Consider the following 24,083-nt stretch of genomic DNA (forward strand, 5'->3'; position numbering starts at 1 on the left):
AAACAGTTTTATTTTAGTAGTTTCACTTTTAATTTTTTGTTTCAATTTTTATTATTTATTATTTTAATACAAAATTCTTAGAATCTCGACATTATCATCAAGTCAAGGTCTCATTGACGTTAAGAAAAAATTTAAAACCTATCCATATCATGCTATTTTTGATGATTTTTATTCACAAAATAAAAATCGAATTTTATTTCTTATGTAATTTATAATGATTTTAATTTTAAATATGTAAAAATAAATATTTCATATTTAAAATTTTGAAAATAATTTAAAAATACAGTAGATTTTTTAAAGAGTGCTACGTAAGGCTTATTTTATATTTTTTATTTAAAAATTAATTCTTTTAAAAATATTTATGAAAAAATCTTTTAAAATTTTAATAAATAAGATCTAAATAACATAAAATAAATCTCAAGCTAAAATTCAAAACTCAAAATTAATATAAAAACATCAAAAACTAAATACGATCATAAAAATTAATTTAAATATTTATTTTTACTGCCTACATTAATCGAAAGCACTTCTTTCTCTTTTCTTCTATAGTTTAGTTTTTCTTTTTTATAAAACAACTTTGAATGCCACAAATTTGTGAACCATAAGCGAAATAACTTTTTTCTTCAATCTTGATTCTCCAACACTAATCGTCAGATTAACTTGGATCTAAATTATATTCTACTCGTCGATGGGTATTAATTTATCGTACCGATTTTTGAATCGTAATTTGAAGCTCGTTAATCGATCTTTAAAAAAATTAAATAGCACAGTGACTTAAATAAAAACTTTCGAATAGTTCAATAATTATTTTGTAACTTTTTAAAGTTGAGTGACTAAAACGTAAAGTTATTAATAGATTAGTAACCTTGAGTGTAGTTAACTCATGATTAAATTATGATTTTTAAATTGAAAAATTAAGCGAATTTTTAATTTTTAAACACAAAAACTAAATCTTAATTTTATGAAAGTATAAGGACTGGCAAGAAATTTTGACCCTCTATCGGTACAAAAAATGACACTGTCGTCTGTTGCCGTTAAATGTATAAATATTAAACAACCTCCAAAAAAATCTCCACACACACACACAGTCACACACACACACAAAAAAAAAGCTCTGTATTTTTTTCATTAATGGAGTGTGACAAAAAATACATCACCATTCAACAGCTAGAACAACACAACAAGGCAGGAGATTTATGGGTTTCCATCAACGGCAAAGTTTACAACGTTTCCGATTGGTCCAAATACCATCCCGGCGGCGAAACCCCACTCTTAAATCTCGCCGGAAAAGACGTTACTGACGCATTCACAGCTTATCATCCCACCACAGCTTGGCAATACCTTAACAAGTTCTTCACGGGTTATCGTCTAAAAGATTACGAAGTCTCTGAGGTATCCAAAGATTATAGAAACATAATCCATGAATTCACTAAAGCTGGCATGTTTGAAAACAAAGGTCACACAGCTGTTTTTACATTAACATCGGTAGCCGCCATGTTTGGTTTCGTGTTTTACGGCGTTTTGTGTTGCAATAGCTTGTGGGTTCATCTCTGTTCGGCTATGGTGTTAGGCATGGCTTGGATACAAAGTGCTTATATTGGCCATGATTCTGGTCATTACATTGTAATGTCTGGTCATGGTTGGAACAAGTTTGTTCAACTTATAACAGGGAATTGTTTAACAGGTATAGCATTGCTTGGGGGTAAAAGTGGGCATGGAGGCGGGATTTCATTTTGCACTAAATTATTTCTTATAGCTTTAAATTAATTCTTAAAAAGTAAATTAATTTTTTCGTTAATTTTTTTTATCAATTTTTACTGTTAAAAATTAATTTTTATACCTAATAATGAGTTACAATGATCACGTCACTTGTAACCATTTCGTTATTCTGTCCATTTGGTTATTTTGTCAATAACATTAGCATTTAAAAGTAGAAATTGATTAAATTTTTATTAGAAATAACTAATTTGCTCTTTAATCTAAATCTAAGGTATAAAAATTAATTTTCTTATTTTTAGTAGAGGAGGCTCTTGTATTAGGAGTCGAATTCTCTCTACTAAAAATGGGTAAATAGTCTCTATATATTAGATCATTCTGTTAAAATTTTTATCTATTTCTACTGTTAAAAATTGATTTTTATACATTATAACGAGTTACACATAGCACGTCATGTGTAATTGTCTGGTCATTTTGTCAGCAACTCTAATTTTTAATTGTAGAAATAAATGAATCTTTTACTAGAAAGGACCAATTTACTATTTCATCTAATGTATAGGGACTATTTTATTCATTTTTGAGTAACGCTGGAAAAATACAATCTGAGTCTTAGTATAGGCCCTCTACTAAAAAATGAGCAAATTAATCTCTATTCTTTAGATCAAAGAGCAAATCAATTTTTTTTGTTAAAAATTTAATCTATTTTTACGGTTAAAAATTAGTGTTTACACATTAATATGAGGTACATATAGCATTTTATGTGTAACTGTTTGACAACTTTGATAACCATGGTAGTTTTAAACAATAAAAATTAATGAAATTTTTAACAGTAATAATCAATTTGTGTTTTGAAAGGACTTTTTTGTCTTTTAAAAAAATAGACAAAATATAATTTAACTCTTAGTATAGAACTTCCATGCTACTTTTACTGGATCTCTAATCTCTAATAGCTGGAACAAGTTGGTTCAAGTTATAACAGGTAATTGTTTAACAGGCATTAGCATTGCATGGTGGAAATGGACCCATAATGCTCATCACATTGCTTGTAATAGCTTAGATTACGATCCCGATCTTCAACATATCCCAGTTTTTGCTGTCTCATCTCGGTTATTCAATTCGGTAACATCTTCTTTTTACGGTAGAAAACTCGAGTTTGACTATATGGCACGAATTCTCATCAGTTACCAACATTGGACATTTTATCCTATAATGTGTGTAGCAAGGGTAAATTTATATATACAAACATTATTACTATTGTTTTCTAAAAGAAAGGTACAAGATAGAACATTGAACATAATGGGGATTATCGTATTTTGGACATGGTTTCCACTTCTAGTTTCATGGTTACCAAATTGGTCACACAGAGTTATGTTTGTTCTTACAAGCTTTGTTGTAACATCAATTCAACATGTTCAATTCTGTTTGAATCATTTCTCTGCGAATGTTTACGTCGGTCCGCCAAACGGGAACGATTGGTTCGAGAAACAGACGAACGGGACGTTGGATATTTCGTGTTCGCCATGGATGGATTGGTTCTTTGGTGGGTTACAATTTCAATTAGAACATCATTTGTTCCCTAGGTTGCCTCGTTGTCATTTGAGACAAGTTGCACCATTAGTGAGGGATCTTTGTAACAAACATAATTTGCCTTACAAGAGTTTATCTTTTTGGGAAGCTAATGAACTGACGATTAGGACATTGAAGATGGCTGCTATGGAAGCTAGGGACGTGAACAATAGTGGTGTTTCAAAGAACTTGTTGTGGGAAGCTGTTACCATTCATGGCTGATAAAAATGGGGGTGTTTGAAGATTGAAACTGAATCTTTTTTCTTTTTCTTTTTCTGTTTCTTGTTCAAATGATGTGTTATTTACTCTTTTATGATGATAATAATGTTTTCTGATTTCTTTATTATTACCATTTCTTTTTCAAGACTGTTTACTTATATACGGAAAATTTCTAATTCGAAAAACGTCTTTGAAGAGTCATTTGTCTAAAGTCGGCATGCTCGGTATTATCTCCGGTGAGAATTTTGTCTCTCTACTTCGATACACGTATGGCTTGCCATAACAAGCATCAAACGAGACGTTTTCATTTTATAAACCATGTACAGCTTTTAATAGAGTTGAATAGAGTTGAGAGATAAAACCTCTATCAAGAATAATACCAGACATGTTAAGGGGTCCGCCAGCTCCTGAACGATGACACTTTGAAGACTGCTCTCAAAGAAGTTGAAAATCTCTAAAACAAAAAAGGACATTTTTTAAGGGAAGGTTGATTCTCACTTTGGAAAAGTTTTTCAAAGTATTGTCTGTCGTGAGCCTATAAATTCTTTAAAGAGTTAGTATGGGTTGAAATCTCACCAAGTGCAAATGTTAAGATTTCTTTGATCTGTGCTCGAGCTCTAGGAAGAATCAAGAGAAAAAACTACTATCGGGAATAATACTAGCCTATTGAAAGATTTACGAGTACACTTCTAAGACTTTTCTAAAAGAAGTTGATCTCCCTCATCGGATTAATTTCAATGAGCTTACAATTGATTTAATTATGAATTTCCTAATATTGAATTTTATGAAAACTAAGTGAAACTTTTAATTGTTAAACGTTCTCACTAAATTGCTCACTTGAAATCAGACATTCAACAATTTAAAAGTAAAGAATTAGCATAAATCACAGTTTAACAATTTGTGTAATAAACTAGAAAAAAGAGAGTAAAGTATCAAAAATCAACAATTCAACTTCATGCGTTTATCAACAATTAGACTAAATTTAGATAAATTTAAAATTTTCAACCACTAACCTTTTTTTTTCAATTGGATGTGAAAATTTGTAATTTGACAATTCATTTTCATGGAAAATTTATGAAATTTCTAGGGAAAATTAACAATGAACATTCAACTATACAAACTATTCATAAGAGTGGATAATGTAACTCATGATTATCCACAATGAGTGATTTACAAGGTGGCATTGGGATTGTTCAAATGGAGATTCATGCAACATATCCAGCTTTTAGCTTCATTGATTTCTGTTTGACGAAGAAAGCTGAGAGCAAGCTTTTGCTTCTAACAGATGCACGAACGATCTGATGCTTTCGGTTATCAAATGACCTGAACGCCATCGACGGTCCCTCCAATTCCTGAAACGAAGACAGGGTTTTTCCACAACCATGAAATGCAACAATGACAGATTTTATATCAGATAAGAGAGCAACCAATCTAAAGCTAAATCCATCAACTCGGGTTTCAACAAACAAGCATCAGTTTAAAGGGTTTCAAGCATGTATGCATTATTGTCGATTCGAACATTACCCCATGTGTGATACCCAGTGTTGGAACAAGTGGATTCGAAGCAAGTAAAGGTGCTGCCGAAGACTTTGTCCTTGTGTTATCTCCATTATCTGCAAGAATTACGGTCAAAATGCAAGTCTTGTAAAGCAAGAAAAGCTTCGATGTAAAATGCGTACCCAATAGCCGGAAAACTTCAGAACCATTGCCCGAATGTTTCGAGATTTCGTTGCTGCAGTGTAAACAATGTCAATAACTTCTTTGCTCTCATTACAACACTAGAAGAACCACATTGGAACAGTTCGGCCAGACTAACCTTGCCAAAGTGTCTGAATTCCCTTTCGAAGTAGGCTTCATTTCCAAGGCTAAGTAACATGAAAGCGGCTTTGGTGCAGGACTATCTATATACCACATTTAATAAGTACAATGAAAACAATACAGCAATCAACTCAAATTTTAGAAGAGTTCCAGCCATCGTACCAAAAGGTTGAAGACGAGAAGCCTCGAAGTAGTTTTGTCTAGAATCTGTACGCACGAGCGGACTAAAATGAACCTTCTTGTTTACGGAATCTGGTTGATAGAAACACAATAGAATAAGAACCGACAAAAAAGGAGAAAAAAAGGGAAAGGAAATGAGAAACAGGCTTCAATCAAGTAGTCTTACTTGGTAAAATGTAGTGCTTGTGATGTTTGGGGATAAATGCAAACAGCTGGTGCTGCCGGAGACCTTCTTTACCGGTGTATACTTGGCACGTATGAAGTTGCTAACATGAACAAACTAAATGAGCTCAGGTCATCCCTTCATTATTGTGTTAGAAATTAACTCAAGTTCATTTGGTTGGAGGTTACTTGATGATTAAGTTAGACACGGGACTGGTTAACCATCTAGATGTCGTATTTGATTACATTTCTGCTCTCAAGTTCCTAACATACTGTTTACCTGATGCAAACAAGATGCTTGTAGCTCCATGGTTGACACTTCCAATATTTGCTGCTCGAGAAGATCAGTTAACTTGTAAGCCACAGTACCAAGGTGATCAACAGCATTAACAAGAGCCTGTACAGCATAGTCTTTCAGGTTGTCGAGTACCCTAGCAAATTTTATCCAAGAAAGCAAGAATATTTCAAGCACAAACACGGATGCAAGCCATTGTCATGCTATGGAGTGATTAAGTGTTGAGGGATTTCTGACTTCTTTGGAAAAAGTCTTCGAAGAATCGTCCGCGCCAAGCCAATGAACCCCTCAATAGAGGGGTATTATTCCAATCAGAATTTTGATGAAGAGACGGTAGATTCAACAAAGTGAGTGCGCCTCATCGGGAATGTGAGTGTTTGCACTTAATAGAATTTGAACCCCTGACACTTGTGGCTAACTATGCTACAACTGACTAATTCAAGTCGTAGCATAATTGCCCATAAATACCCTAGCTGTAGGGCACGCGCTCAAATCTTACCAAGCGCAAAAGTTCATACTTTCTTGGTAAATGACCGCGCACGGCACATAGTTCACGCTCGATAAAACGCTCTTACCTTGTTGAACCCATCACCTCTTTAGACAACCTCAGGCTCTCATCAAAGGCAGAGCACAAAACCCACCAAGGACAATATTGGACGTGTTGAAAAGTCTATCGACTTCAGATAGACTACACTTCAAAGACTTCTTTCGAAAGACTTCTTTTGAAAGAGTCAACCTCACCTAAACACACGAGGAAATAATGAACGAAGCAACAATTATTGAAAGTAAAAGTAAAAATATGGATCCTCACATCTGCTTCTGTTCACTATGTATATATGACTTTTCACAGTATTCTGCAGCTGAATAAAGCTGAGGCCTCAAATTCTTCAGCTCCTGCAAAATGTCAGTGGCCAGATAGAAAAGCTTTGAACATGCAAAAAGCTCAAAATTTTCTTTAAGACAACCTTTCAAACAAGATGCATGCACTTTTCCAAATTTCCTTTTAACATCATGTAAACGAAGCAAAATCATTGTTCTTCAATGCACGAGATATGTGAAACAAAAAGAAAAAGAGAAAACACGAAATTTGCTATGCAAAAATTGGACCCCCAAAAGATAGAAACCTGCAAGGCTATGACGAAGCTTTTGCTACCCTCCAAAGAGACCTCGTCGAACGTGGTGGCTAGATTATTAGATATGGGTAACTCTACATCCATTTGTGTGATCACTTTAATAGATTTTTAGAATCAAAATGCGAAACCCCAGAATCTCAAGAACAAGAAATTGGATTAATGGAGAGATTTTGGGGGGTTAGCGAACTGGAAAATTGTAAATCTCGGAAGGGCTCGGAAGGGGGGGGGGGTGTTAATGTAGTAGGTGAACGCACACTTTGAGTTGACAAGCATTGAATTGGTCGTTGATGGGTCAATGTCTCAACAACTGCTGATAGTTGTGAAGTTAACATTTATATCCTAACTGACGCCTTTGCTCTGCTCATTCAATGTAATACAGCATCTATGGCGATTTTGAATGATGATAAAATCCCTTCACGATGATGTCACCGGGGAATTTGATTATTAATACCTATCTTAATCGATTTAATTTAATCATAAAATGTTAAGTACTACAATTCGACGGAATCAAACTATTAAAAATTGATATGAACGGATTAAATCCGTAGTTAAACAGTTTATTTTTTAAAAGTTTTAATTAAATCGATTAAATTAAGAACCGATGATTTGATCAATTCGATTATCAGTTTAGCTTTAAAAACATTGAATTAAACCTTAGTTGAACAAAGCTCGGATGTAGTTTATCAATTGAGTAAACTATATCCAATGTGAGTAAACTATTGTAAGTTTATGTTTTAGTCGCTCAACTTTAAAAAGTTACCAAATAATCACTAAGCTAGTTAAAAGTTTCTATTTAAGTAACTGAACTATTTGAAAGTTTTTATTTATTTATTTAAGCCATTGGGTTATTAAGTTTTTTATTTTTTGAAGTTTAACTAACGAGCTCTAAGCAACAATTCGATAACTGGTACGGTGGATCAGTATCTAGCAACAAGAATAAGAATATGCCTTAGATTCAAGTTGATATAACGGTTAGTGTCGAAGATAGGATAAGAAAGCTATTTGAATTTTGGGTTGCAGATTCATGATGCTTAAAGCAGTTTCATGAAAACAAATTGAACCGTAAAAAATAAGATGAAAGAGAGCTTTCAATTAATATAGGTTGTGCAAATAGAAAAGATCATACAACAGTGATTTTAACAAGGGAAGTGGCCTTGATCCCCTTAATGCAATATTCTAGCTTCGTCTCTAGTTTTAATAACTCAATGATTTAAAGGAAAATTTTCAAATAATTCAGTGAATTTTTGAAACTTTTTAAAGTTGAGTGGTCAAAACATAAACTTATGAATAATTTAGTGATTGTAGATGCAATTTACATAACTAATAAAATTATTTTTTTAACATTAATCTTATTATAAGTTTTTATTATATATGCATAGAACTACTCATAGCTCATCTCCAACCCTTAAATAAGTACTGCGTGCTGAAACTCACTCGAACCCACGATCTCTTGTACTGATAATAATACCAAGGCCAATCAAAATAAGACTCAATCAATAACTAATCAAAGTATTTTATTTAAATTTGAGCGGCTCGAAATTGAAAAATTAAACCGAACCAAAACAAAATGAGTCCATCCTGGGCATAAACACCTATGACCTATATTACAAATAGGTCCAAAGAGTTTATAGATCAAATACTCATTGCCGGCCCAGCCCTAAAATTTTCTCTTTTGAAAATAACCAACTTTCCCTCCTTCAACCTTTCTTTTCTTCCCATCACCTGAGCTCTCTCTGTCCCTATTTCTTTCGATTTGTTGTGGTGGGTGTTCTTTTTTTTTTTTCCAGCCGGCATTACCCTTTCCTTCGGTGTCACTTTCTCGGGAAAATCCCATACTCTTTTTTTCCTTTTCTTGATGAAACCCTAAAATTCTCGAGAAAAATCAAAAAGAAGAAGAAAGATTGGCACAACAAGGACCGGGTAATGGAGAAAGATCATCATCATCATTATGTGCTGGAAATAACCTTAATCTCCGCACAAGGACTTAAAGAACCATCTGGTCAACTCCGCCGTATGCAAACTTACGCCCTTGCATGGATCGATCCTTCTCTTAAACTCCGTACTTGTATTGATCGTTCCGGCGGTGGAAACCCTACTTGGAACGACAAGTTCCTTTTCAAAGTCTCTTCTGATTTCCTTTCTAAAGAAACTTCCGGTGTTTCCGTTGAGATCTATTCCGTTGGCGTCCTTCGTGATTCCCTACTAGGAACCGTTCGTTTACTCGTCGGTAACTCGATCCGGTCTGGTTTTACGATCCACCCTCCTTCTTTCACCGCGGTTCAAGTTCGTCGACCTTCCGGTAGGTTTCACGGCGTTATTAACATTGGGGTTACGGTTCTTGACATGGCCGATGTACCCTCGATGTCTGGTTTATCCGCCGTCGGTTTCCGTGACCTGATTGGAGAAAGCATTAATTCGAAGAAAAACAGGGGATTGAAGAAATCGAAATCTACTACACTACCTTTACCCGGTGAGAATTTGTCCGATGATCAATCAGACGATTGTCATTCCTCGACGACATCGTCATCTTCGCCGGCGTCTACGGCTCTAAGGGAATGGAATGGGATAATTAGGGAAATTGAGAAAAGAAAGAATCATATAAGGTCTTCAACATCGGAAGATGGAAGCTTGCTTTGTGGATTGGGGTTATCGTCTATGAAGGTTGGTTGCCTTAGCCCCTTCATTGTTGGTGCTGCAAGTTTTAATGAAGGGAAAAATCCACCATGAATGGGGGCAATCAAGATTCAATTCACTATAGTTTTAATGAGATGATTGATCATTGTTTTGTGTATTAAATAGAGTTTGAAATTTCCTTTGTAAAACCCTTTGGTTTCTAAAGATTTTCGTTATGAGATGATGAATCCTTTTGATTTAGCAAAAACAAAATGTTTTCTTCTTTTTTTTTTTTTATAAATACTTCTATTAGTTGGTCTACTTTGCTTAATTGTGAATTTAATATATTTTTGAGTAAGTCAGAATTTAATATTTCAATTATTTTCGAATTTACCTTTACATAAATTGTATATATTTTTAATTTTTTAATTTTCGAATCTTTTCTAAGCTATGTTGTTTGACTAAAAAAGAATTGATATTTTAAGATCTTTTTAGATGGCAACTACGATTAGTAGTGATGAGATTAGATAATGTAACGTGAGATAAAAATAAAATAAAATTAAACGCACCACATTAGAAGTAAATGCACATCCAAAGGGATGTCTTTGTTAAATTAGTAGCTATTAAATCAATGTACTTTAATAGTTGTTGAATCAATGTACTTTGAGTAAGTTGTGAATTTAGTATTTCTATAATTTTCAAATTAATTAATTTTAGTTTGTATACTTTAGTAGCTATTAAATCAATGTACTCCTTGTAACTTATGAATTTAATATTCAAATTGATCAATTTTAATTTGTATACTTTAATAGATGTTAAATCGAGTATTCTCATAAGTTGTGAATTAAGTATTTTAGTAATTTTCGAATTGATCAATTTTAGTGTATTCATGTAATTTATGAATATCGTATTGTTGTATTTTTCAAATTGATCAATATTAGTTTGTATACTTTAGTAGTTGTTAAATAAGTGTACTTTGTGTAAGTTGTGAATTTAGTATTTCTATAACTTTTGAATTTATCAATTTTAGTTTGTATGCTTTAGTAGCTATTAATCATTCGGTTAAATTTTGTTATTAACCTTTCACTGTATAATTCATGTACTTCAATTGAATTATTCTTAGTTCCTATATATTTTTCAAATTCCAAAATTTCAGTCTTAACAAGCAACAACTGTTAAATTCATTGATCAACTTTTTGTGTGAGAAATATGAGGAAATATAACAAGTGATATGACATTACATATGTGATAATATACTTGTCACATAAAATTTTGAAAATAACATGACTTGACTTAATGAATTCAACAACTATCAATTTTTATATTTTATTTCTATTTTCTTTATTAATTTCTCATCTATAACGACAATCGTAAATTATGAAGTACACTTTTTATTAAACTAGTTCTCTGTAGTAATCTATTGTCTCAAATTTTAGTAAGATTAGTACTCTTAGTAGAAAAAATTAAAATCATAAATTTTAGTTAACATATTATAAAATTTAAATTTTATATAAGCAACATATTAATGATATTTTATTAAATAAAATAATATTTATAAATTATATTAAAATACAATCTAAATCTCATTAATTAATATTATTAATACATTAATCTAAATCTCAAATATTATTAACAACCACCACTTTACAAGATTCAAAATTTTGATTAATAAATGAGACTATTATAAAAAGGGTTGATTGTATATTAATTATTATTTTTAAAAACTATTTTATTAAAATTACATTATTATCAATTATGCTTATTTATATTTAGGCAGGATTTGATATTTAAAATATTAAAATATTTTTTAATACCTGGTAACATAACAAATTTATTGAGAAAAAATAAATTATACAAAAATAATTTTCATGAAACAACTTTGAATATCAAAAATCTGCAAACCAAAATCTAAACAAATTTCTTCACCAATCTTCCACGTTGACCATCAAAATCGATTTAGATTTAAGATATGTTCTTCTACTCATTAATAAGTACTGATCTATCATACTGATCGTTAAATCGTTGCTTAGAGCTTGTTCTTCGGGCTTTAAGAAAAAAAAAACTTAACAAATCAACGGCTTAAAGAAAAAATTTTGAATAATTCAATGACTTAAATGAAAACTTTTGAATAATTAAGTGATCATTTTATAACTTTTTAAAGTTGAGCGGCCAAAATATAAACTATGTTTTACCCTATTATTAATGTACCAAATAATTATTTTTTTATTTCTGTATTATATGAATTAAAAACTAATTGTTAGGGACCGAAAGTTAAATTGTTAGTTGTTGCAGCCTCTTTTCCTCTCCACCGCCCAATCTTTTTTTACAACCAAAATAATTAAAAGCAAATAAAATAGAAATTAATAAAAAATATTTGGATTTATTCAATCAAAAGGGTTTGATTTGAAAAAAAAACTATAATTTAGTTTTACTCAACAGATTATAGTTTTGGATAAATAAATAAAAATTCTAACATTGCATGTTAGATTTCATCATCTTGCAAGAAATTGAGATTCTCTCTTACAAAGGTATAATCAAATTCATGTTCTTAAAAAAAATTGATTTTTATTTTGTTTTTATTTTTCATATAGAAAGATTACAAAAAGTGTACCAATTTGAAAAGTTATTTGTTTTGTTTTTCATTTTATAATGAAAAGAATTGCAGAGTGAAATTGAGATTTACATGGCATTTTCCGACAAGGAGCTTATGACGACGGATTATATGATTCAATGTTCAAGACGTCATTGCAATAATCTCCCTCCCGGAATAGTTACTGGCTTTGAATGGAAAGATTATTGTCCTAAATCTTTCAGGTTTTGCAATTTTTTAAATTGTTTTGATTTTATTGTATTTAATAGATTGTGCCAATATACCGAGACGTGAGTTATTGTTATTTCATTGTTTTTCTAGACTTATTCAAGAGCTTGAAAACATCGATAACGATGACTACATGATGCTAGTTTGTAGTGATGAAACTATTAAGCAAGTGACGTCTACAATGAGACCTGGAAACATGTTCCTTTTCTCTAACGACTCTCGATTTGCCATTAAAACACTAAGGAAATCTGAACTTAAGGTAATGAAAACAAGTCTTTCTCTCATATAATGTTAAGGAAATGTCATTCGTCTAGACCCTTCGAACTCCTCAACAACTTCGAGATTGGCTTTATAACATATAGCCCAAGTGGTAGCAATCTCATCCATATGTGTGCCTTATATGCTATAGGGTGTGGGTTTGAGGCTAACCATGCATAACATGCATGGTTTAGCTTCTTAGGCATCCGATGTAACACTCCCACTTGGTGAACCTGTCGTTAGGTCACTTTTTCAAGTGCGTGGGCTTTCAATAGAGTCGAGAGACAAAACCCCTCACCAAGAACAATATTGGATTTGTCGAAGAATTCAATAGTTCCAACTAGATGACACTTCATAGACTTCTCCCAAATGCTTGTTGATGATTTTTCAACTTTGTCGAGAGAAATCTATAAAGTGTTAAGACAAAAGCCCATCGAGATAATACTAAACTTGTTTAGAGATCTGTTGGCTTTGAACATATAACACTTCACAATTTCCTCTCGAATGAATAAAAAATCCCTCGACAAATTGATAAATAAATTATCATATATTTTGCAAATCATCCCAAACTGTGAAGTAGTTATTTAGTTGGATTCAAATGATTAAGATTTAATTGGATTCTAATATAATTTTATTGGTTGGAGATTACTCGAAAATAAGTTTATTAATGAAGTAGATATTTAGGAATTCTTAGTGAGTATTATCCCAATGCAGGTTCTCTTGGAAATGCTTCCAAGCTACTATAGCCATATCAAAAGGTTTCGAAGCACAATATTGAACAAGTTATATGGAGCTCATGTGGTGAAACCAGCCGGAGGTACTAAGGTATTTATCTCATATAAAGCTTTGCTCTCTAAACCTTTATAATATATTTTATTGGTTAAAATGTGCCTATAGTCCTAATAATTTTAGAAATTAAGAATTTAGTCCTATACTTATATTTTCAAGAATTTAGTCCTTCTATTTTTTAGATTTCAAATTCAGGTCCAAATATTAACACTGTTAATTTTGGGTTAAATTTATTACTGTGACATTTTGAAATTAAAAAAACACTTACTTGGTAGCCATGTAATTAAAAAAAATGTTGTAATTAACTTGAATTTAACAAAGAAAAAATTAGCAGTTTGACTTGAATTCTAAAGTTTAAAAATAAAGAGACTAAATTCCTAGCAATCTAGGTATAGCGAATAAATTCCTAATTTTAAAAAAAAATACAGGGACTATAGGCATATTTTAAACTATCTGATTTGATATGGAAGTTTTGTTACTCAACTTCTTTTGTTATATTGTCTGAATTCTCTAAATAGGTTTATTTTGTGGTTGTGGCAAACATATTCAAGTCAGATTTGTTGATGCATCGATGTTATGACCTCAAAGGTTCATTACAAGGTCGAAAAGTCGAAAAAATGCGATACCGAGAGAAAACTCTACATAAGGAGTCTGATCTTGATTTCTTATTTTACCTTGAACCTTTGGTTCGACAAAGGCTTTTGAAGTAAGTCAATAAAAGTATCATGGAGGCCCCTATTCTAGGAGTCAGATTGCATTTTGCCTTCTCTACTAAAAAAATTAGAAAATTAGTCATTTTACATTATATTAAAAAAAAATTTGTCATTTTTGTTAAAACTTCCATCCCTTTATACTTTTAAAAACTAGCGTGGCTGACAAAATAATCAGATAATGATACATGTGACGTGCTACATGCTGACGTACTTGGACTAGCTTTTAATAGTGAAAATGGATAAAATTTTTAGTAGAAAGACTAGTTTTCTTTTTGATCTAATATACAATGACTAATTTACCCATTTTAAGTAAAAAGGCTAAAATACAATCTGATTTCTATTACAAGAGCCTCCATGGTACTTTTACTAAGTCAGTTGCTATAAATCTATAAATTTTTTCTCTTTTGTTTTCTTTTCTTGATTAACAATCAGAATTTTGTTTTTGATAGACAAATCAAATATGATTGTGCTTTCCTAGAGGCTGCAGGCATCATGAATTACAGCCTCATGCTTGGCTTGCATGTAAAAGGATCACATCAAGGTGAATTTTCACTACTTTAGCTATATGTGTTATGAAAATGCAACAATGGTGACATTATTTGAAACAAGTCAAATCTTAAAAATAAAACAAATTGTAACATATATTCCTTTGTTGTCTTTTAGCGGATTGTGTTAATAGCAAATGTTCTAACAATGGCATGAGAATTTTCAATGTTGCATTGCATCAAAGTGATGTAGCCTCACAAAGATCCTCTGACTCTTCATATAAAGGTGATGTATAGAAAAATACAAACAATGTATCAAGCTTTACTTATAGTCTCTCCTTTCACCCTCACTTCTTGCTCATATTAATACATAAATAAAATAAAAGGGTTAAATCAGCGTTTGGTGTCTTAACTTAGCAACTTTTCTCACATTAGGGCCTGAACTTTTTTTTTGTCCAAGTTAGGTTATGAACTTGGCAATTGTTCCCACATTGGGCATTGACTAAGCAATTATTCTAAATCGGTCCCTAAACTTGACAATTGTTATTATATTGAAGCCTGAACTTAGCAAATATTCCCATATTGGGACTTGACCTTTAGGGTTTTCAAGGGCTAATTTAGACAAAAAAAAGTTCAAGCCCCAATGTGGGAACAATTGTCAAGTTTAAGGCCTAACTTAGACCAAAAGAAAGTATCAATTTCTAAGTTCAACGCCAAAAAAGGTTTAAGACCCAATGTGAAAAAAGTTGTCAAATTCAAGTCCCCAAAAGTGGTTGGTTAAATAAAACTATTAAGTTCAAGAAGGAAAAATACTTGCTATGTGATAAGTTATGTTATTTGGATTCTTCATTCACGATACTAATATAAAGTATATGATCTTCAAATATGTGAAAAAAAGAGACATAATTACATAAAATACCCTCAATGTTTATGGGTTTTTGGGCTTGAGTCCTTAACTTTTTTTTATTGACACCCTCAATGATATGTTTTTTTCAAAAATCAGTCCAATTTTAATGGTAAATGTGAGTTGACCATCAATCAAATGACAGGTCAATGAAATAGCCTATATGGTATGCCATATAAGTACAATGTCATAAATGACATCATCAAAACAAAATTCTTTTTTTTTTCCATCATTTTTCTTCTCTCTCTTCCCCTCTAACTATTGTTACAATAAAAAAATAAAAATAAAAAACCTACCACCATTTTGCATTGAATCAATGGATTGAATTTTGTTTGCATTGAATCAAAATCAAAACTCCAAACAAAGAAAAAAACACACACACAAAAAAAACAAAACATATCATCATCTTATTCACCTTCATTTTGCTTGTAATAATGATTCTTGGTTGCCTCACACCCACATGCCCTTTTCAATATCCACTCCCCCCCCCACTCTTTATCTCTCAATATCTTACCTATAAAACCCCATTTCCCTCCCCACTTCTCTCTCTCACCTATAGTAATCTTCTTCAACACCACCAAATCCCACCATTAAAACCCAAACTCAACATCTTCTTTTTCTTTCTATATTTTCTCTTGTTTTTTGTCCTTATTTTTAAGTTCTTATCTCTAGTTTTTTGTTATTGTTTAGCAATGACGGTTTCAGGGTTTGAAGGTTTTAAGAAGCAGTTGGAACTTCATTTCTTTAGTGTTGATCCATTGAGTAATATAAACAACAATATGGGTCTTCGCTTACTTGATTTCGAATAAATTGAACAAGACTTTCATGTAGTCCAATGCACCGTCGTTTATGCCATCGATAACCATTTTTTTATGCTTACTTCTTGTCAGAATCGAGTTTGTTCATATTTCGACTAAGATTATAATCAAAGCCTATGAGACAACTCAATTACTCAAATCGATTCATGCATTGACTCACTTTTCCAGCAAGCTTAATCTTAAATTATGTGGGTGTCGATACACTAGGGGAAGTTTCATTTCCCCAAATCTTAGTCTTTTCCTCATACGAATTTCAAAGAAGAAGTGATTTACATTGAAGAAAATCTCCCAAAAAATCATGTTTATAGAAAAGTAGTCATTATACCGTCGAAAAATCCTTGTTATTCGTGGCATGTTTTTGCCCCCGGTGATTAAAACCATCGTAAGAAATTGAATTCCAATGTTACGTTTGAAATTTGTATAGCGGAGCTTGACCGCCATCTGGCACGTAAGTTTTACAAAAAAGACTGGGATTGCAAAATAGGGGATTCAGCCGGGAAAGAGATGATGGTATTGATGGGGTTTGATGATATAAACCCTAAGGCTTTTATTTGTGATTTTATTCTAACAGCAGTTAGAGGGGGAGAGAGAAAGAGAGAAGAAGAAAGAAGATTGAAAAAAATGAAAAAAAATTGTTTTGATGATGTCATCTATGACATCGTGCTTATGTGGCATGCCACATAGGCTATTTCATTAACTTGTCGTTTGACTGGTGGTCAATTGACATTTACCATTAGAATTGGGTTAATTTTTGAAAAAATCATAACATTGAGGGTGTTAATAAAAAAATATTAAGGGCTCAAACCCAAAAACCTATAAACGTTGAGGGTATTTTATGCAATTATGCAAAAAAAAAAATTTAGTATTAGCATGTTTGATGTATGCCTATATTTAGCATTTACCTTGGCTATGAATTCCAAAGATATAAGTAGTCACTGGCATCAACCTTGCTTGGATTAGGTCTAGTAGTTGATTTTAAGGTTAATTCGAGTTTTAAAACTTTTAAATCTTTTTGAGTTTGGATAATTTCAATTTTGGGTTAGTTTTAGATTTGAATCATTCTGGGTTGATATTATTTTTAGCTACTTCTTTAGGTTTGAATTGTTAGTTTTTATGGTCAAATCAGATTGGATTCGATTTGGATTTATTTCAACCTGTTTGAATTTTCTCTTTCAATGTAAGAATTGATAGGTATAATTGTAGCTTAAAAGGCAAAGTAAATAGGAAAAAAGGAAAAATTACCATGGAAGCTTTTATAATAGGAGTTGGATTGCATTTTGCCCTTTCTACTTCAAAAATGGGCAAATAAGTCCTTGTACATTAGACCAAAGAGTAAATTGGTCCCCCTTTTTTTTATCCATTTTTGTTGTTAAAAATTAGACTTTATACGTCAGCAATGAGGACACATGTCGTTTTCTGATTATTTGGTCAACCACACCAATTTTTAACAGTACATATGGATGAAAGTTTTAACAAAAAATGACCAATTTTCTCTTTGATCTAACGTATAAGGACTATTTACCCATTTTTTGAGTAGAGAGGGTAAAATGCAATTTGACTTTTAGTATAGGGGCCTCCATGATACTTTTACCAAAAAAAGATAACCTGAAAAATTTAGGATTTGTAAGAAATTAAGTGCTTAATTGTTCTAATAATGTCATCAATCATTTAATGAAACATATTCTACTTCATCATTGCATTGTAGATTCAACAAGCAAATACAGTACAACCAACATCATGGACATTATCTCTAATACCTCTTTCTCTGAGAATGAAGCATCAGAAGTGAGTTTTGGTGATCAATGGCTACAAAACAATAGGTAAATTTTGCTTGTTAAATACATTGGAGGTGAAATGTAAAAACTTTTTGGGTAAACCACGCTAGTAGTCACCTAAATATTAGTAAATTTCTTTTTTGGTCACCCAACTCTGAAAAGCTACAAAATGGTCACCTAACTATTAGTAAATTTCTTTTTTTTGGTTACCCAACCATGAATAGTTACAAAATGGTCACTAAACTATTCAATTTTGTCTTCTTCTTCTTCTTTTTTTGTCACCAAGTTACACAATGTGTAAATGTTGATGATCAATTTTTTAGAATTAAGACTAATTGACATAGTTTATAAATGTTGAGGCTTAAAATTGCTACTACACCAATTCTAAAAGTTGTCACCGTTAGCTAGCTAGTGACCAAAAAAGACAAAATTGAATAATTGGGTGACGATTTTGTAACTTTTCATAGTTAAGTTACCAAAAAAGAAATTTACTAATAGTTAGATGACCATTTTGTAACTTTTCATAGTTAGATGACCAGATAAAAAATTTACTAATAGTTTAGGTGACTACTAGTGTAGTTTACCCAAAATTTTTTGGGTTCAAAATTGACTTATAAATTTTAAGGATTAAAATGCAATATAGCATTGTATTAGCTTACAAATTTTGTTTCCATAGTTGCAAGTTTGGTGAAGAACTAGATGCACGTGGTGTTCGCATATCAAAGAATGGAACAGGAACATTATCATGTCAAAATTTTACAGTGATAGAGTGCTATGATGTTCTTTTGTGTTTTGGGATAGTGGATTTTTTCCAAAATTACAATGTCATCAAGCGAATTGAGCATGCCTACAAGTCATTGCAATTTGATCGAAAGATGATTGCAGCTGTAAATCCCAAAATATATTCTTCTCGTTTTCAAGAGTTTATTAGTGACATATTTAAAGCAGATGAACCTCTCAATTGACATCACAAATGGTAAGGTTTTTTCTTTTTGGTGTTAACTACACCATATATCCTCAAACTATATCTCAAATTCTAAATTGGTCTTTGAATTTTTCTAATTTAATCTCCAAAGTATCAATATCATTTTAATTAGGGCCTTTTGTTAGTTTGAGCATCAGTCGAGGCATTAAATGTTAGTTTGAATCTGGCATTGAACATATTTAAAACATATAGATCAAAATTTAAATACATGTATATGAATTTAACATTTTTTTTTAGAAATAGCCATATTAAATTATAATGTTACATTAGATATAAGTTGTTTATGTGGTTAGTACAAACGTATTTGAAATTTGATCAATATGCTTTAGCTTTGCTCCACATTAGATTTCAGCTAGATTTTGATACCTAAGCTAATGGCTAGGTAAATAGGACTTGATTGAAATGATACTGATATGTTAAAGACTTAATTAGAATTATTTAAAATTTGAGGACCATTTTAGAATCTAAGCCATAGGGTGAGAATGTATGGTGAAATTAACTTTCTTATAATATGTTGATCACAACAAATTGCCTTTTTAAAGGTTTATTTGTTTACCAACATGGGCTGATTCAGTTGGTTTGGTATTCATTAGCACAATAGAAAGCACTAGGGTTAGAATCTCATCAGTAGTCTCATTTGATAATTTACTTGTAAGTACCACTTACACCCCTTTATGAGGTTGGCAACATGCCTAACCCTAGATTAAAATAACTTCCCTCACTTGAAATTCTCATAATTAAAAAGAAAGTATCCAATAAATTTTTTTCACTTTTGTAGGTTGTTTGGATCCCTAGCGACATAACAACGTGTAAAGAACAAATAAATAGTGATTTATGGGAGACATCAATGACTAACCATATACACAAATCTTTTCAATGACTTGAAAAGTTATCCCTTAGTTATTATAAAATAGAAAAATTTTCCATTTTATGTAGCATTAAGTGATCATTTCTATTATTTAAGAATTAGGTTATGATTTATCAAGTTTTTGTTATTTTGCAATGTAATGTGTTCTAAAACATTTCAATTTGTTGGTGTAAATTGATTTGTACGTATTTAAATGTTATATGTAAACAATGGCAAATATTTGTACTTAGCTTTTTCATAGAGTTAAAACCTCTTATTTTCTTTGGATGAAGTGGTTGTGTTTTAGGTATTCAATATTAACAAAGCTAATTGTGTTGTTAAAGTAGTACATTGCAAATTTTTCGAAGAAGATAACCCCAATCCTTGAAATGTTAAAAGAGAATTTCAATCACTTTGTTAAGTAGTTGGCATTGAGAAGGATGTAGATGACCACTAACCCTAAAAATGACTTAATGAAAAAATATAAACCTGTCTAGGGATCAAGTTATTAGTCTAAATCTGAAGGCCTACTTGATACTACGGAGGATTTGAATAAAAATATTAAACCTAAAAAATGGACTTGGGTAAAAAAAACAAAGCATGTTTAAGATATGGGGCAAGTTTGGGCTCCAATATTTAAGAATGGCCCAACCTAACTCGTTTTTGATTTTATAAGATGCTTTTATAAATATTGTGTAAGATTTGTTGATTTTGCCTTCTAAATATATGTTCAATTGCAACTGAACTTGCAAATTAACAAAGTCAAAAAATAAGATGGATACAAAAGTATGGTTACGTGATTCAAAAACTTCCTACATTTATGAGATCTTGTTTAGAGAGTAGTCCACTATAAATCTACCTATACAAGACGTGATTTAAGTTCAACTCACTCACTAAATTTTGACATCACTTTACGAATAAACTAAATCACTCTTTTTACTAAAACTTTCCCCTTGAAAGCTTACTTACAAAATGAACAATGAGAACAATTTGTTTACAATAATTTGCACTAAAAATGAGTTCCTCACACAAGATAAATGCTTTCAAGCTCGTACTTAAAAAATTATAAAAAGCCTTATTTTAAATAGACATATATTGACTTGCAAAACTACAATCAACGCTAAGTCTCTATCCCATTGGTTTAGCTTGATAAAATTTTCAATATGGAATAGAATCAACAAAGATCTTCTCGAGATAATCTTCATAAATCATATCTCTTCAAATAAGGAAATTTTGATCACATTGAAAGTCTTTATAAAATCCTTGCTTGACTTAATTTTATTCACAATTTAACTTAATAAAGTGTTACTAAAACCCCTTCAAATATGTACATTGAATAGGTCCAAAGTTTTTGATCAAAAGATGCAAACCAAATATGGCGGGGTACATTATGTTCTTGATGTAAATTAAGTTGTAACTGGAGTTGCATCTGAACTATGTAATTGACATTAACATTGTGTAATGCATATCATATTAAAATTAAATATACAATAACCTGAATAGTATTGAATTAGTAGTTCACAAATATAAATGAACTTTAACAAAATTTGAAACACATATTTCATACCGTATCAAACTTAAACAATTATATTTAATATCAATACCATTCATAAACTTGATTAGACTTGATCTATGCACAATTTTTTTGGAATGGCCCAAAGATAGGCTGGGTTCCTTTTCAATAGTTTTTTTTGACATTCTTGTCATGTACAATTTATTTGATTTTTTTCGAAAGAACAATTATTTTATTATTGGAATATTATTATTATCTTTAGTATTCAACCTCAATATATTGCTTGAAATATATGGTGCGATAAAAGGAAAAATAAAATGTACTTTTCGATATTTTATTGTTATATTTAGGGACGAGTAAAAAATTGAAAATATAAAAATCGATTTGAACCTAGATGTCCGGACAATTTATGGAATATATTCATTTAATTTTGATTAATTTTATTTTTATATGTAGAAATAAATATTTTATATTTAAAATAGTGAAAATAACTTTAAAAATTATTATATTTTTTAAAAAATACTATATAAAAATTATTGATCATTTACTTGAGAAATTGTTTTTTAGAAATATTTATTAAAAACTTTGAAACTTTATTAAATATTATCCAAAGCACATAAAACAAAACTAATTTTGTTAAAATAAATCCAAAAATAAAAAATAATATAAAAATTGAAAATTGGAGCAAATTATAATAGATAATTCGAAAACTCTGAAATACTCAATTGAACTAAATCAATCTCACTATTAGTCACATGAAATTTCGACTAAATTCGAAGATAAGTTGGTTGAACCTTTAAACAAGAGACAAAGTTCTCTCAGTCTTTTATCATTTATAAAACTCGAATTTGATACCTTATTTAAAATATATCTTTTTTTTAGCAAAGTAGCTGGATTTTTATTATTAAATAAGGGAATAAGTTTCTAAACAATAAGAAAAAATCGGAAAAGTACATCAAAAATTGAAATGTTCCCCAATCCTAATTAAAAGAAACCCAACCAAAATAAATGAGCTCAAAACTCCTTTAGAAACATAAAAAAAAAAAAAAGAAAAAAAAAAGAGCTCATCTGTATTGTCATCCTCCCTTAAGATTGAGTAAATTTTAGGGACCATCTTTAAGCGACCAGCGAAATCACAGTCTAATCTAGCAGATCTGTCCACCACCGGTCTCTCTCCACCGTATTAGCAATAAACATAGGTACTTCTTTTAACAAATAAGTCATTTCTCCTCTCTTTATTCCTTCTGTAGCTAAGAGATGTGCTACTTCATTCCCATATCTCGATGCATGTCTGAAAATACATCTTCGATAATTCTCACTAAGTGATCTCGAATCCATAATATGTGCACTAATTTCAGATCCATCTTGCCTATCTGCATGAAGCATTTTCACTATTGTAAGCGCATTAACTTTAATCTCCATATTTTGAAAACCCAAATCAAGGCCGATCTGAACCTCTTGGAAGCATGCAAAAGCCTCCGCAGAAAAAGCCAAAGGTATGTGATTATCTATTATCATACTGGATCCTAACACCAAACCGTTCGAGTTTCTAACCACAATCCTGGTACATGACCTCTTTGTATGGTTTTAAAAAGCAACATCATAATTAATCTTCATAAAAGGGATCTCCACGGCTTTCATTGTTCAGTTTCCACCTTCTTAACAGGTAATTTATGGTTGGTTACATCTAATTCTCGAATATATGAAATGATTAAATTGGTTGTGTTCTAAACTGTCTGTCTGTTCTATTCATGAACTACTTTATTCCTTGTTATCCATATTGCCCAAATTGCACAAGCCATAATCCTACAATGGTCATTTGAATGATTCGAAAAAATATATGCCAACCACTCCTAATATTCTGAATTTAAGACTTCATAAGGCCATTGAATATTTAACTCATGCCATATATCCTTTGCAGTGGAGCAATCTCGAAAAATATGTTCTAAGTTTCAACTCTATTGGAGCATTTGGGACAAGTTATTGAACCAACCATCTTCTGTAATGTAAATTGTTAAAAGTAGGATGGAAAACTTGTCAATTTGTGATCTTCACCTTAGTTGGTAGATCGAGTTGCCATAACTTGTAAAAGAATTTTCTATCTGCTTCTCACTATATACTTGCCCGAAGCTTCACCTCGCCATACAAGTTTATCATCATTTAGAATTCAAGCAAGGGGAATGTATAGGATTCTTTCTACTTCACCATCACTAAAGGTACTTGACTGCTATCATGCATGTGCGTTAAAACAAAAAAATTTATAAAAACTATTTTTGAAAAACAATTTTAACTGCAAACGTATAGTGTCAGTTGTAATATTTATAATTCCGATGGAACATAGAGTATTCCAAGGGGTCGAACTCAAGGGAGGAGGCGATTGAGCAACTCCTAGCTAAGAGCAGACAAAGAAGGAGTTTAAAAAATTAATCGCTAAAAGCTATATTACGGAAAATTGTAAAATAAAGAGTGATTAAAC

At 31.2% G+C, this 24,083-nt stretch overlaps 4 protein-coding genes across 5 annotated transcripts; 3 read left to right on the top strand and 1 right to left on the bottom strand.

Annotated features, from left to right (window-relative positions):
* Positions 1 to 1,048: 1,048 nt before the first annotated feature.
* On the top strand, positions 1,049 to 3,686 carry LOC108477395 (delta(8)-fatty-acid desaturase 2-like). Of its 2 annotated transcripts, XM_053022856.1 has the most exons (3): positions 1,049 to 1,684; positions 2,711 to 2,835; positions 3,411 to 3,686. In XM_053022856.1, exons 1-3 carry the CDS (start codon positions 1,132 to 1,134, stop codon positions 3,438 to 3,440), a joined length of 708 nt encoding a protein of 235 aa, XP_052878816.1. In that variant the 5' UTR covers positions 1,049 to 1,131; the 3' UTR covers positions 3,441 to 3,686. The 2 variants fall into 2 exon arrangements, with proteins under 2 accessions (XP_052878816.1, XP_017635418.1); XM_017779929.2 differs by having other exon boundaries at positions 2,711 to 3,686.
* Positions 3,687 to 4,559: 873 nt separating this feature from the next.
* On the bottom strand, positions 4,560 to 7,466 carry LOC108476562 (protein ABIL1-like). The gene is made up of 9 exons (XM_017778799.2): positions 7,081 to 7,466; positions 6,768 to 6,850; positions 5,942 to 6,092; positions 5,666 to 5,765; positions 5,482 to 5,571; positions 5,318 to 5,402; positions 5,181 to 5,233; positions 5,026 to 5,114; positions 4,560 to 4,853 (listed from the first exon to the last, which is right to left on the bottom strand). The coding sequence occupies exons 1-9, from the start codon at positions 7,171 to 7,173 to the stop codon at positions 4,707 to 4,709; spliced, it is 891 nt and encodes a 296-aa protein (XP_017634288.1). The 5' UTR covers positions 7,174 to 7,466; the 3' UTR covers positions 4,560 to 4,706.
* Positions 7,467 to 8,592: 1,126 nt separating this feature from the next.
* LOC108478970 (uncharacterized) lies at positions 8,593 to 9,975 on the top strand. The gene has a single exon (XM_017781417.2). It carries the CDS (start codon positions 9,013 to 9,015, stop codon positions 9,814 to 9,816), a length of 804 nt encoding a protein of 267 aa, XP_017636906.1. The 5' UTR covers positions 8,593 to 9,012; the 3' UTR covers positions 9,817 to 9,975.
* Positions 9,976 to 12,385: 2,410 nt separating this feature from the next.
* LOC108477551 (phosphatidylinositol 4-phosphate 5-kinase 10-like) lies at positions 12,386 to 19,227 on the top strand. The gene is made up of 8 exons (XM_017780090.1): positions 12,386 to 12,516; positions 12,614 to 12,779; positions 13,493 to 13,603; positions 14,086 to 14,273; positions 14,730 to 14,821; positions 16,360 to 16,431; positions 18,193 to 18,307; positions 18,939 to 19,227. Exons 1-8 carry the CDS (start codon positions 12,386 to 12,388, stop codon positions 19,225 to 19,227), a joined length of 1,164 nt encoding a protein of 387 aa, XP_017635579.1.
* The last annotated feature ends 4,856 nt before the right edge of the window (positions 19,228 to 24,083 follow it).

This window comes from Gossypium arboreum, chromosome 12 (assembly GCF_025698485.1).
Source record: "Gossypium arboreum isolate Shixiya-1 chromosome 12, ASM2569848v2, whole genome shotgun sequence".
NCBI classification, from domain to species: Eukaryota; Viridiplantae; Streptophyta; class Magnoliopsida; order Malvales; family Malvaceae; genus Gossypium; species Gossypium arboreum.

Coding starts and splice junctions, on each gene's coding strand:
- LOC108476562 (XM_017778799.2), bottom strand. CDS start 7,173: ATGGATGTAGAGTTACCCATATCTAATAATCTAGCCACCACGTTCGAC. Junction 6,093..6,767: donor CATAGTGAACAGAAGCAGAT/GTGAGGATCCAT, acceptor AAAATTTGCTAG/GGTACTCGACAACCTGAAAG. Junction 5,572..5,665: donor CAAGCACTACATTTTACCAA/GTAAGACTACTT, acceptor TCTATCAACCAG/ATTCCGTAAACAAGAAGGTT.
- LOC108477395 (XM_017779929.2), top strand. CDS start 1,132: ATGGAGTGTGACAAAAAATACATCACCATTCAACAGCTAGAACAACAC. Junction 1,685..2,710: donor AACAGGGAATTGTTTAACAG/GTATAGCATTGC, acceptor ATTGTTTAACAG/GCATTAGCATTGCATGGTGG.
- LOC108478970 (XM_017781417.2), top strand. CDS start 9,013: ATGGAGAAAGATCATCATCATCATTATGTGCTGGAAATAACCTTAATC.
- LOC108477551 (XM_017780090.1), top strand. CDS start 12,386: ATGGCATTTTCCGACAAGGAGCTTATGACGACGGATTATATGATTCAA. Junction 12,780..13,492: donor TAAGGAAATCTGAACTTAAG/GTAATGAAAACA, acceptor ATCCCAATGCAG/GTTCTCTTGGAAATGCTTCC. Junction 14,274..14,729: donor GTTCGACAAAGGCTTTTGAA/GTAAGTCAATAA, acceptor TGTTTTTGATAG/ACAAATCAAATATGATTGTG.